This window comes from Canis aureus, chromosome X (genome assembly GCF_053574225.1).
Source record: "Canis aureus isolate CA01 chromosome X, VMU_Caureus_v.1.0, whole genome shotgun sequence".
Lineage (NCBI taxonomy): Eukaryota > Metazoa > Chordata > Mammalia > Carnivora > Canidae > Canis > Canis aureus.
This window is the reverse complement of record NC_135649.1, coordinates 93,176,063-93,191,068: the sequence shown is the minus strand read 5'-3', so window position 1 is coordinate 93,191,068 and position 15,006 is coordinate 93,176,063. Positions and strand designations below refer to the sequence as shown.

The 15,006-nt window shown below is 34.4% G+C and overlaps 1 protein-coding gene across 4 annotated transcripts in view; it reads left to right on the top strand.

The window, feature by feature from the left end:
- The window catches only part of CFAP47 (cilia and flagella associated protein 47), a 513,403-nt gene that overhangs the window by 372,257 nt on the left and 126,140 nt on the right, over positions 1 to 15,006 (top strand). For 3 of the 4 annotated variants that reach the window (XM_077887395.1, XM_077887396.1, XM_077887394.1), the window contains 3 exons: positions 5,350 to 5,458; positions 8,361 to 8,465; positions 12,140 to 12,296. In XM_077887395.1, coding sequence (XP_077743521.1) covers positions 5,350 to 5,458; positions 8,361 to 8,465; positions 12,140 to 12,296 — 371 coding nt within the window. The remainder of the gene's footprint in view (positions 1 to 5,349; positions 5,459 to 8,360; positions 8,466 to 12,139; positions 12,297 to 15,006) is intronic. The other variant, XR_013374394.1, reaches the window with a different exon arrangement.

Below are 15,006 nucleotides of genomic sequence, written 5' to 3'. Positions count from 1 at the left end.
ACATCCATGTTTTAGTTTTGGAATGTGGGGGCTATTTTAGTTTTCTTATTCTTTGGCCTTTATTACCAACATTTGTGCTTTTGCATTCAGATACATTAACCTGAATTTATTTTCCATGCTTTCTGTTGAATTTTCATGTCTGCTATCAACGTCCAAGACCATTTTTGTTGTTGTTGTTTGGGTGTTTCTTTTACATGTTTTTGTTTTTGTTTTTAAATCATAACAATCTGTTCTTATCCCATGTTGATAATATTTTTACTGATATGCTTAAGATATAATTTCATTTTAAATGGTCATGGTCTTTGTCTTTAATCATAAATTTTGTTCTTCTGGGACTCCTGGGTGGCTCAGTAGTTGAGCATTTGCCTTCGACTTAGGTGGTGATCCTGGGGTCCTGAGATCAAGTCCTGCATCAGGCTCCCCATGAGGACCCTGCTGCTCCCTCTGCCTATGTCTCTGCCTCTCTCTGTGTCTCCCATGAATAAATAAATAAAATCTTAAAAATAAATAAATAAAAATAAATAAATTTTGTTCTCCTTTTTTGCCTATTCAAAACTTTCCTGATACTTGTTTTGCTCATATTTAAAGATTTATTTATTTGATATATATATAGAGAGAGTGTATGAGGGAGCATGAAGGAGGGGCAGAGGGAGAGAGAAACTCAAGAAGACTCCCTGCTGAGTATGGAACCCAATGTGGGGCTTGGTCTCATCCCCCTGAGATTGTGACCTGAGCCAAAATCAAGAGTTGGATGCTTAAACCATCAAGCCACCCAGACACCCCTCACTCATATTTAAATGGGAGGCTCTAAAATGATAGTCAGGACTTACCGACCCATTCATGTACCATTCTTCATTTTTTTTTTCATTACTGCAAAAAAAATTCCTTTTTTTTAATTGATGGGCTTGGGGTTTTTTCCCCCAGTTTGTTATATAATGAAACATGTTGTTTATAACATTGTACATGCTTTTGTTGCACATTTAATGATTGTTTCTATTGGGTACAAACATAAGAATGCAATCACTTTAATTTAGTGGATAACAACAAAGAGTTCAAAATAGGTTGTACTTATGTACATTCCACTGGCCATATATGAATTGCAGTTGCTTCACATCCTCAAGAACATGGTATTTTAAGACTAACTCTAACCATTGTGATGTGTGTAAAGTAGTACGTCAATGTACTTTTATTTTTAAGATGTTTTAAAATATTTATTTATTTATTTATTTATTTATTTATTTATTTATTTATGAGAGAGAGAGAGAGAATAGGGGAGAGGCAGAGGGAGACCAAGAGAGAGAATCTCAGCAGACTCTACATTGAGCCCAGAACCCGAGCCCAGAGCTTGATCTCCCAACCCTGAGACTGTGACCTGAACTTAAATCAAGAGTCAGACACCTAACTGACTGAGCCACCCAGGCACACCTTCAGATTTTGTTTTTGAGTAATCTCTACACTCAACATGGGGTTCAAACTCACAATCCTGAGATCAAGAGTTGCACACTTCTCTGACTGAACCAGCCAGGCACACCCACATCAGTGTACTTTTAATTTACATTTCCCTCATGACTAATGAGGTTGAGCACCTGCCATGTGTTTAGCATCCATTTTTATATAGGCTTTTTTGAAGTTCTTGTTCATGTCCCTTGACCATTTTACTATTAGTTTGTCTATATTTTCCTTTATATCTTGTAGTTCTTTGTATATATTAGATACAAACCTTTATGGGTTATATATGTTGCAAATACCTTATCTTATGAATTACCTTTTCAGTCTCTTAATAGAGTCTTTTAATGACATTAAATTCTTAAGAATTAAATTCTTAATGTAATGTAGTTTATCAACTTTTTTGTTTTCTCCAGTTCCTCCGTACACCAACATCATTAAGAACTTCTTTTCATTTCTCAAAAAATGTACTGTCTATACATCTCATATTTAGGTCCACAGTGTACCTGGAATTGGTATCTGTATGTGATGTGAGAGAAACATCTGTTAGGAGGTCCTTACGCTAACTCAGGACCAAGATGATAGCAGCCTGGACCAGAGGTTTGCCAGTGAGTGTGGAGAGAAGTGTTCAGTTATGGTTTATTTTTGAAAGGAGAGCTAATGAGTTTTGCTGACTGCTAATATTTAAGGCATAAGGAAAACAGCAGGGCATGGATGACACTGAAGTTTTTTACCTGAACACTTGGAACTCAAGATGTGACATTAACTGAGACAGAGAAGACTAAGAAAAGCTGGTTTGAGGGTAGGGATCAAGAGCTCAGCTTGGGACTTGTAAATTTGAAGTTTCTATTAAACATTTGAATGATGTGTAGGAAATTCGAGACAAAGCCTGGAGAACAGTGGAAATATTCATGTTGGAGATACATTATTTAGTTGTTCCTAGGTTTATGTCAAGTGTAAGTGGAGTAAATAGTAGGACTCTGCACTTTTGAATCAGCCTTAATTATAATCTATGATTTGCCTTACAGATTATTAATGAATTTCAGAATTAAAATAGTCACTTACTAAATAATTTGCAAAATGAAATTAATTGAATTCAGTCACCCCAGGAACCTTTACATATTGGAGGCATTTTTTTGTTTTACCATTTTATGGTAACTGCATTCTTCTCACTGGTTCATGATATTTTCTCATAACAAGCATTTGACACTTTTTTTTTTCAAGATTTTATTTATCTATTTAGAGAGAGAGCACAAGTGAGAGGAGGGTCAGAGAGAGAGGGAGATAGAATCTCAAGCAGACTCTCGACTCAGCACAGACCTGGATGTGGGGCTCAATCCCACAATCCTGAGATCATGACCTGAGCCAAAATCAAGAGTCAGACACTTGACTCACTGAGCCACCCAGATACCTTGGCACTGGAATTTTTTTTTTTTTTTTTTTTTTTAGTGTCATTTTATTTTGTAATAGAGTTCACACATACACTTCATCCTGGAAATGGTTTTTTAAGGTGCTACCACTTGGTTCACATTAAAATTACCTTCTTGGTGCATCTAGGGGCCTCAGTTGGTTAAACATCTGACTCTTGATTTTGGGTCAAGTCATGATCTCAGAATCCTGGGATGAAGCCCCAGATGGGGCTCTGTGCCTCTCAGGGAGTCTGCTTCAGGATACTTCTCTCTCCCTCTACCCCTCCTTCCACTTGTACACACACACTCTCTCTCTTTCTCTCTCTCTATATATATATATTTTAATTACCTTCTTGGTTTTCATTGATTTGACAGGTAATATTATTTCATTTTCCTTTGATACTCTATATTAACAAGTTTGAAACAGTCTTGATGAAAAAAATATTTTATTGTGACTCTTTAGAAATAAGGAACCCAAGAAAAAAGTATAACAACATTTTAAACTCAAGAAATTTAATTTTGTCCCTAAGTAATAAATATATGCATCAACAATCCTCAGGATACACATCTGTAAATACAAACTTCATTTCTCATTATTAGGAAAACTAGCAAAAAAAGAGAAGGTTTATTAGATTTGATTCAATTGAAAAACTTCTGGATGAACAATGAATCAAGTACCTCTTTAGTTTATATATTTTGCTTCTTGGTCCACTGGCATTCACAGTCTACATACACCTCTTACTTTTTATATCTTTGCCCATTTCAAATGTCATCAACTTATACTAAACTTTGCAATGAAATTGATTTTAATTCCCATAGAACTTACACTATTTTTCACTTTTTTAGATTCCATATATAAATGAGATCACACAGTATTTGTCTTTCTTTGTCTGACTTATTTCCTTTAACATAATGTCCTCTAGGTTCATCCATATTGTTGCAAATGTCAGGATTTCCTTCTTTTTTGAGTTTGAGTAATATTCTACTGTATATTTCACATTTTATTTATCCATTCATCTGTGGAAGAATATTTAGATTATTTCCATATCTTGGCAATTGTGAATAATGCTGCAATTAACATGGGAGCAAACTTATCTCTTCAAGATACTGATTTCATTTATTTTGGATATATATTCAATAGTGGAATTGTTGGATCGTATGGTAGTTTTATTTTTTTAATTTTTTGCGGAACTCCTGTTGTTTGCCATAGTCACTGTACCAATTTACATTCCCATCAGTGGTATACCAGTGTTCCATTTTCTGCATGTCCTTGCCAACACTTATTATTTTTTTAAATGACAGCCATCCTAACAGGTGTGAGTTGGTATCTCAGTGTGGTTTTGTTTTGCATTTCTGCAGAATGACCGTTTTCATGCTATACATCAAAAGGTGTTAGAAATGGTGGTTGAGTGAGAATCAAATATAAAATTGATTATCCTTTGCTTTGAGCAAAAATACCAGCCACATTTTTTTCAGTATTTACTCATCATTGATTTGGATCTTTTCAATGTAAAGAACAGAACTTTGTGAATTTATTACTCATTGTTATTATTTTTAAACTATGTTAACTTTTTTGCCTAAATTTAACAGTTATAAAATAATGATGAGTAAATATTGCTCCTAAAACTGGGATATAGGGATCCCTGGGTGGCGCAGCGGTTTGGCGCCTGCCTTTGGCCGAGGGCGCGATCCTGGAGACCCGGGATCGAATCCCACGTCGGGCTCCCGGTGCATGGAGCCTGCTTCTCCCTCTGCCTATGTCTCTGCCTCTCTCTCTCTCTCTCTCTCTCTCTCTCTGTGTGACTATCATAAAAAATAAAATAAAAAAATAAATAAATAAATAAAACTGGGATATATTCCATTGCCCAGTGTAGAATAACATTTGGTCTCAGAAATAGAAAATCAAGGACAAATTTAGCAAAATGTCATTAGTTCATCCACGAGTATTCTTATTTTGAAACTCATACAAGTCATTGTATTAGTTTCCTAGACCTGTCATAACAAATACCACACACTGGGTGGATTAAAACAACATAAATGTATTGTCTCACAGTCCTGGAGGCTAGAAATTTGAAGTCAAGTTTTCAGCAGGACCATATTCCCTCTGAAACCAATAAAGGAAAATCCTTCCTTTCCTCCTGTGGCTTCTAGTGCTTGCCAGCAATCCTTGGTATTTCTTAACTTAGAAGTGCATCATTCCAGTCTCCACCTCCATTACTATATGGCTATCTTCTCATGTGTCTTCACATCATTTTCTTATAAGGACCCCAGTCATAATGGATTAATGGATCCTACTCCAGTAGGATCACATTTTAACTAATTACATCTGCAGTGACCCTATTTCCAAATAAGGTCACATTCTGAGTTATTGGGAGTTAGAACTTAAATCTATCTTTTTTGGGTATGCAGCTCAACCCATAATAGTCATCAAGTTTATAAAATTATCACTGAACAAGTTTATGAACAAGTTTACTAACTTCATTTTTCCTTCCAGGTATGTCACTCAGATCATTCCTTTAGTTAATCCTACACATGAGACTTTAGAATTGCAAGCAACAAACACTAATCCTGAAAATTTTGTCTTTGATATGAGCAAATCACCAGTAAGTATATTTGGAAAGCCGAGTAACCTACCACTACTAGAAGCATTTTCCAGTACTGATTTTGGGACACTATTAAGTATCATTTGATTTATTAATAAGGTTTCAAATGCTTAAAATTTAAAAATAGAATTTATATACTATATATCTCCCTCCCACAATTTTAATTGATCAAAAAACCCAAATCATGTCCATCTAAATTTTTAGAATTCTATATGCTAGTGTCATACTCATTATCACTAAACTCTAAATAAACTAGTTGTGCTGTATTTCTGACCATTTTCGTAATCAGATTTAAATGTGATATTGACTCAGGAATCTTCTATGTTTTCAGGGTCCCAAGAGGCCAGTTCCTTCCAGCCCTTCATGAGTTCCTGCCCATCACCCGTCCCCTACTTCCAAACAATGAACAGCTCTGACCCTCTTTCCGTTCTCTACCCCATTTCTCATTCCTTGAACCCTAGCAGACACTAGAACCAGTCAGTGGGCCCCAATCACTTTTCTCCTCCCACAAGTAACTAAACAAGATCTGAAGGTTTAACATCAATATCTTTGTTTCCAAGCAAATGATACCAAATATGTACAGTGAATACCAAAACCATGGTTTTGGATAAGCTCCAAAATAATTGTGATAGATTATTTTCTTCAGAGGATCTCACAGTAAATCATGAAGCCCTAGTAAATAGATATAGTATTTAAACAAAAGCTTTTATTATTTGCTGTTTAAAGATTGTTTAAGAAATCTACAATGTGATTTCATTTGTATCTTAATACGTATGATACTGGTTACCAATTAATAATAGCTTGATATGAAATTAGTTCTTAACTTCCATAATGTGTCAAATTAGATATCACTAAATATTATATAGCTAAAATTGTATATATAGTTTAATCTTAGAATAACTATACTAAAATGTGCACACATGCATGTTATTAACACTGTATTTTCCATAGATTAAACAGAATATGGTGGTCAGGATATAGTTTACAAATAACTGAAATTCCTCATTAGAAACTGGTGTTTTTATGTCCTTTATATCACCACTTTTATAGAAGAATATAAACTGTGGTCTAAGGGAAAACAAATGTAATATTGCAGGTGTCACTTTATATTACATAATGAAGAATATAGACTCTACTTCAACATTTTAACTGTGGTTTCTAATCCATCCATTGTTTTATACATTTATCACATATTTTTGAGCCCTGAATATGCACTTAACTTGAATATTGGGAAACAGCTCAAAAATAAATTTATAGATGAGAAAAATACTATTATAGAACAAATAGGAGAACACATTAATGGTAATGATAATAAATAGAAAGATTATATATATACACACACACATACATATATAATTTTATTCTTGGTTTTGTTGCATAGAATTCGTGTTTATGCAAGTAAGGATTTTAAAATATTGATGATTACTCATAAATGCTACAATAAGTAAGCATAAACATTATCCAGGCAACTGATATAAAAAACTTGCTTCCCCTCAACTATATTCTATGAAAAATTTCAAACAGATGCAGAAATTGAAAGAATAATACAATGCACAAACCTTCTACCTTCTACCTTGGTTCTTACGTTAATGATTTGCTAAATTATTCTCTTTCTTCTTTCTCTTACATTTTTTACTGTTCAGTCTGAAGGTAAGTTGTGGGCATCATGCGACTTCAACACTAAATACTTCAGATTATATTTCTTAATAGCATAATTAATCTCCCACATCATCTAGTATCCTGTCCAAATTTAAGTTTACTCAGCTATCCCAATAATCTTTCTCTCTTCAACTAAGATCCAGTGTAAAATCACATATTGGAATTGGTTATTATGATAACATTTGTTTGTAATTAAATGTTTGTAAGTTTCAAAACGATCCTATATTTAGCATATTATCTATATCCCGTTACACTAAACCAGTACATTTGCTGCAGATATATTCCAGCCAGTAGCGTTTACCTTTCTTTCCCTGAAGCCATGGTATTTTTCAGTGAATTTTAGGTGAAAATAAAGGATTTTTTTTTAGTTACTATTTGGTTATACACACTACCTCAGTCTGCACCACATGCTTCTGACATATATTTATGGAAGAGGAATTTGAGGTCAGAGAAGCTAAAATTATTTAAACCATGTAGTTAGTAAGTGGTGGAACTAAAATTAAATCCAAGTTTATGTAGTAGTATTTGGTTTTTCTAATGTAATACATGATTTCCTTTTACATATATATATATATATATATATATATATATATATAAAACTTGTTTCATATTTGCTTAATTGAAAGAATATATGAAATACAACTTTTCTTCTCTTTTTGGTAAGGTAGATATTGAAATTAATGTATATTCCTTATGTGTGCATAAACTTAAGTGATTAACTATCAGAGGGAGAGCCAGCTTAAGATAAAAATATTTGCTGTAGATAAGCCACACATATATATAGTAAGGGAGTGACTATTCTAAATATAACATTAAGTTGTATTTGTATTTCATGGTCATTGTCAAAGCATAATTATTAAGCACTAAGTGCTATATTCTACAAGGATTTGAACAGCACTGCTATATTGCAATTTTATATTTTCAAAGGTTATTTGGAAAAATAAAGGAGTGAAAAAAATAAACTTACTTTCAGACATATGCCTTTTTATTTTATCATTCTACAACTGTTGATGTTAACCCCATGTGGTCATTGTCTGGGGAAAGAACATGGAGTAAACACTACTAAATACTGTTTACCATGGCCATTACACCAATATTTGCCAAACAGGCCTACTAAGAACGGATAACACGTACAAGGCAACACACTACTCACACAAAAATCAACCTGGCATTTACCTAGCATGCAAAGATCCTGACTCAAACAAAAGCATTGATTATTTTTTTCCTCTCTGAATTTATGCAGCTGACCTTACCTCCTCACTCGAGCAAAAAAGTATCTGTTCACTTTTTTCCTTCAGCTCTTGGAAGAACTGGTCATCAAGCTTCTATCATCTTCCACTGTGCTCAGGTATGATAGACTATTCTTGGACCAAGTCAAGTTCATTAAATTTCATAATCAATGAATAAGTAAAATTAATTCATTCACTTAATGTACTTTGCCAGCAAAATAAGTTCATTGTAAATTATTAATTAAATGAACTTTTGGAAATACAGTATATATTGTGCACCTGGAGGCATCTAAAGAAGGCATTTTTAAATTCTTAGATTACTTGGATGAAGGAGAAATGTACTACGAGATTTGAAATACAGGTATTTTAATGGAAATGCCATTTTGTTGGCATTTATGTTACTATTCTGTCATATTTGCATGAACTTAAATATAAAACTATACAAATTGTAATCTTGCAAATATTGTATTATTTTTTCATTCTATTTCATCTACACAGTTTTACTGATTAATAATAAAGTTTGAGAAGCAACAAGACTTAAGGGGCACCTGGGTGACTCAGTCAGTTAAGTGTCCAACTCTTTTTTCTTTAAGATTTTATTTATTTATTCATAAGAGGCACACAGAGAGAGGCAGAGACATAGGCAGAGGGTGAGGCAGGCTCCATGCAGGAAGCCCGACTTGAACCCTAGACCCCGGGATCACACCCTGAGCTGAAGGCAGATGCTCAACCACTGTGCCATCCATGGGTCCCAAGCATCTGGTTCTTAATTTCAGCTCAGGTCAAGTTCTCAGGGTCGTGAGATCAAACCCCATGTTGGGCTACGTGCTCATTGCAGAGTCTGCTTGAGATTCTCTCCCTTTGCCCCTTATCCCATTCGCTCTCTCTCTCTCTCTCAAATAAATAAAATCTTTTAAAAAAATAAATAATAGGGTGTTATTCTGTATGTTAGTAAATTGAACACCAATAAAAAAATAAATTAAAAAAAAAATAGAAGGAAAAAAAAATTTTTGAAAAAAAAAATAATAATAATAATAAAACAATAATAATTTTGCTTAATAATTTTTAAGCATCTCTCAACTTGCTACATGCCATTCAGAGAATTATATCAACTCATTTTCACCACAGTCCTATGGTAGAAGTATTATCAATCTTGTTTTATGCATTAGGAAACAAAGAAATTAAAGTCAGGCAGCTAGTAAGATGTTTAACTCAGACCTGAACTCAGAACATGTGACTTCAACCTGTCTTCTTGACTGTTTTTGGAGCTACCTGCAGATTGCTAAGTGATTATAACTCTCTTACTGCTAATACGTTTTTACATGACTTTTGACAGTTATTATTATTTTTTATTTCTTTAAGTGTTAATGATGAGGGAAGTAAGTGGAGAAATGTTCTTTAAATCCTATGGGACACCAAGGAGCTTACAAAACCTTTAAAATGTGCTTTAAATCCTTTGGGACACCAAGGAACTTACAAAAATTTCCTGAGAGGCAGGGGAATCAAATATAATCCATGTCGGTGCAAGACCTGTGGGTGACTGGAATATCCTCTTTTCTAAAACATGTGTAATTTACCTTCAGAAGAAGAAATTTAGGCTATTAAATTTCCTACATGATGACTAACTTTTATGTAAACTGAAGCAATGCTCTGGAAGTATGCTTGATTCTCAAAAATACTAAAGAATGAAAAATAATTATCCTTTTCATACAGAAGAGGGAAAGTATAGTGGAGATTATTTCCTTCTACAAAAATAATTTTAACAAGGCAGATCTTTTTTTTCTAAAGATTTATTTATTTAGTTAGTTAGTTGAGAGAGAGAGAGGGAGGGAGGGAGGGAGAGGGAGAGGGAGAGGAAAGTATGCAGGAGGGAGCAGAAGGAGAAGGAAAGAATCTCAAGCAGACTCCCTGCTGAGTGTGGAGCCTCATGACCTGAGCCAAAATCAAGAGTCAGATGCTTAACCAACTGAGCCATTCAGGCACCCCTAGAATTGGGTCTCTAAGGTGGTGCTGTGTCTTTTTTCAAAAAAGTTTGAGATAAAGATAAGCTAAAAATGTGACTTTTTTTTTTAATGGCCATGTTCATTTGGATACTTTTTAATTTCCCTCTCTGAACCTAATGGCATAATTTAAGCAATGCCAGGGCAGTTGTTGGATACTAGTGTTCAATGATGGTGGGATGTAGCTTAGTTTAGAAGCTCCACTATTCTAGGCCACTTGGTGAGATGTGAAAACATGACCTTCTCGTTTTTGTAGTTTGGCTCATTCTCAGTGGTTTAAAATAACTTCATTTCTGTTATCCAGGATTGATTTTTATTAAGTAGCCAAAAAAGCGAGTAACTTGTGTAGAACAGTTGTTAATATAATCGAGCTCTGATGCTTGATTCCAGTCATTCAATTGTGCGGAATCAGGTTAGGACATTGCAAGTGAAAATATAGTGTACTTGTATTCTTCTAGTAGAATCTCTAACTAAAAGTAATGCAATCATTTGAAGATCTATGCAGATAAAACTTACCTTTAATCCTTCCTATACCGAGACAGCATTTTATGGATTTACTGTCACCATCTGTCCTAGTTTGAAATGATCTTAAAAATTTTCCTCTTTTGTTGGAGTTTCAGCCTGGACACATTGATGTAGTTTAAGAGATTATAGGCTAGGTTATTGTTTGTTGGTTTTCATTTTGTGACCTCTTTATTCATCTGTAACATTAGCAGTGTTCAGTGCAGAACTGAGTCACAGTCAGTTGTACTCTTGGGACTTTTATTCTAAATGAACACAAAGGAACATTTTCAAACAGTGCTTTGCAGGTTTGTGAAACTCAAATAAGAACAATGGCTACATGCAATCTCCTTCACATCATTTTTGAGTCATTTTTTCCTTTCCTGTCATAGCGGAACATACACTGTACTAGACAGTAGGGATAAACAGAATGGCATGCAGTTGTGCACTTCCTTTTAGTGGGACTTCAATCTGTGCCTCACCATCTTTTCCTTCATATGATAACTACCTGAATTTCATTTGAAATTCACCCTAAAATTTTGGGAACTTCATGTAGTGTTTAGTATCCGGTTCACTAGGCAAACTGATTTTTTAAAAAACCTTGAGCAGAAATGCAAGGTTTTCATAAAGATTTCTCTTTTATGTTGCTATAAATAACCTTTTAAGCATAGAAATATGTTTAATATTTGAGTATTCTCTCTTTTTTTTTAAGATTTTATTTATTTATTCATGAGGGACAGAGAGAGAGAAGCAGAGACACAGGCGGAGGGAGAAGCAGGCTCCATGCAGGGAGCCCGATGTGGGACTCGATCCCGGGTCTCCAGGATCAGGCCCTAGGCTGACAGCGGCGCTAAACCACTGAGCCACCCGGGCTGCCCGAGTATTGTTTTTTTGCCCCTTTTTGTAGTGTAGAAATACATTGACTATTCAATAAAATCAAAAGGAATTCAGAAAAGAAAAATATATAAAACAATGCATATTAAATATTAACAACAAATTGTTTTTTTAATAAAGATCCATTTATTTATTTTAGAGAGACCAAGGAGGAAAGGCAAAGGGAGAGAGGGAGAGAAGCAGACTCCCCACTGAATGGAGCCCAACATGGGGCTTGATCTCATGACCCTGAGATCACAACCTGAGCCGAAATCAAGAATTAACTCCCTGAGCCACCCAGGCACCCCGAAATGTTTCTTATCTACCAAGATTTTTATGCATATCACATTTATTAAGGGTTGCGAAGAAAATGTATGTGATTAGGATATATATCTCACGAATATTTTATCTTTAAACAGTTTAAAGAATGGATGTTTTGCCTCTCTGGAGTAGGACTATTCCCTCAGCCTATAGACACAGAGAGAATAACCACATACCTCCATCTTCAATCGATTCTTGTTATACCTTTCCAAAATCCCACCAAGGAAGAGGTTTTGGTCAATATTGTACTAACAAGTAAGTGTTTTTTTTTATATTTTGCATATGTTATTTTGTAATCATTAGTCGAACTGATTGTATCACAGAATCAGACCATGATAGAGATAATTTACAATTTAGAGATCCATTAGCTATTTCAACAGCATCATATTATAAAAGAGAAAACAAGATATGAGAGACGAAATATCTTGGCTGAAATCACAGCTTATAAATGGTGGAGCCAGATTAAGAAATTAAGAATCTATGTACCAAGTCAAGTTCTTCCAATTTTATCTGTAAAGCCAAATATGTAAAGTAATAGATTTATGAAATAATTGTGATATGACTCAAATATGCCAGTGCTGATTCCTTAACAGTTTTTAGAAATTCTAGTGTTTTTGTTTTTGGTTTGTGTTTTGGTCTTGTTTCATTTCTCCCTTTTCTTTTTTAAAAATTTTAATTCTCATATAGTTAACATACAGTGTTATATTTGTTTCAGGTGTACAACATAGAAATTTAATAATTTCACATATCACCCATTATCGTCATCATTTAAACATAGGGGTGCATGTATCCCTTGGAATTAGTGTTTTTGTATTTTTTTGGTAAATACCCAGTTGTGTGATTCCTAGATCGTAGGGTACTTCTATTTTAGCTTTTGAAGGAAACTTCATACTGTTTTCACCCAGTTTTTTTTTATAAATAGCATATTTGGATTAAATTTTGGTTCTAACAAAACTTGTGTTTTTTTTTCATGTCATATTGAAGATACATGTTTTTAAATAAGATCATGTGGAGTTTGTTTACTTTTTATTAAAAGATCAAATAATGAAGGTCTGAAAACCAACTCATTATGAGTTTTCTGAAACACATTTTAAATCTAGTATTAGACATCACTAATTTATCTTTTCAAATATTACTACATCTACTAAAACTACTACTACTACCACAATTCATTGTATATAGCTCAAACATTGGGCCAAAAGGAATGCATATATGTTAAGGTTTTTGAGATAAATAACCAACTTGCTCTCCAGAATAGTTATACTGTTGCAATTCATGCTGCTCTCAGGAATGTATTACAGACACACTTCACTTTTCCTGAACCTTGTAAACCCTGACCAGTAGTATTCTCCTTAATCTCCATCAATCTGATTGAGGCAAAGCTGTATTTTATCATGATTGCAAATGACTATTTTTTTTATTAAAGTTGAAGCTGAACACTATCATTTACCTGTTGAAGTTTTCATCTTTCCTGATCATTTCCTGATCATTTACTCCTGGTATGAAATAATTAAGTAAAAACTAAGAACATAATGTCATCTAATGTACAATTCCCTTATGAAGACTTGGGCTGTGCTGAGGAGAGACACGGCAGTATTTACTAAAAGTTGATTAGAAACTCAAGGAAGTCAGCATTTTAATATGAAAGAGATGTGAACCTATGTATAGGCAGAAAGAAGAAGCCAGGGTGGAGCAGAACTTACAACTGTAAAAGGGTTAGGGTTTTACTGATGGGTAAGGCTCTAGGAGGACTAAGATCCGACCTGAAGGAAGAGCCATGAACAGGAGCAGCATTTATGCCTTTGAACAGGTGGAAATAGGATAAAACAAATGTGACTGTGGATAAATTGTTAGATCGCAGAGGGACTTGGGAATTAAGTGCAGTTATGTTAATATTTTTATCTGCTGAGGAAAGGCGATAGAATAAGAGATTTGAAGAGTGGCCCAGTGGTTTGAAATCATTGCTGGAAGGAATTGAGGATGGAGCTGACACAATTAAAATATAAAAGTTATTGTATTTGGCTGGGATTAGAAATCACAAATTTAGATAGGCACCAAGAAAATACATGTTTGTGAAGTTTGTACCACTTCTGGTGCTCAAAATTCCTGGTATGGGAACAACACACAAGGCTGATAAATGGATCTGTCCAAGGGATGGAATTTTCAAGGGAATTGCAGCCAAATCACCTCATAACTATGAGAATGTTATAAAAACATATTGGATCAAGATTGTTAACATTAAAAATAGAATATGAAGTAATTTGTGGCTTCTTGGTTTTCTTTAATTGGTCTAAAATGGTTTTGCTATATAACAGAAAAAAACAGTAAGTTTGACAATGAAAGATTTCTTAGTCTTTTGTATTTAAAACAGTCTCGACAAACATTATATGTTCTCATTCATTTGGGGAATATAAATAATAGTGAAAGGGAATATAAGGGAAGGGGGAAGAAATGTGAGGGAAATATCAGAAAGGGAGACAGAACGTAAAGACTGCTAACTCTGGGAAACGAACTAGGGGTGGTGGAAGGGGAGGAGGGCGGGGGGTGGGAGTGAATGGGTGACGGGCACTGGGGGTTATTCTGTATGTTAGTAAATTGAACACCAATAAAAAATAAATTAAAATAAATAAATAAATAAATAAATAAATAAATAAAACAGTCTCTTTTAAGCAAACTCCCTCTCTCTTTTTTTAAAATTTTTTTAAGATTATATTTATTTTTTTGAAAGAGAGCAAACACAAGCAGGCAGAGGGGCAACTGAAGAGGGAGAGGGAGAAACAGACTCACGCTGAACAGGGAGCCAACATGGGGCTCAATGCCAGGACCCTGAGCTCCTGACCTGAGCCAAAGCAGACGCTTAACCAACTGAGCCACCCAGGCGCCCCAAACTCCCTCTCTCTTGAGTAAATGTTCAGACTCTGGTTCTCCTCCTTGCTTCAACCTGAGGAGACCAGGGACAAAAAAA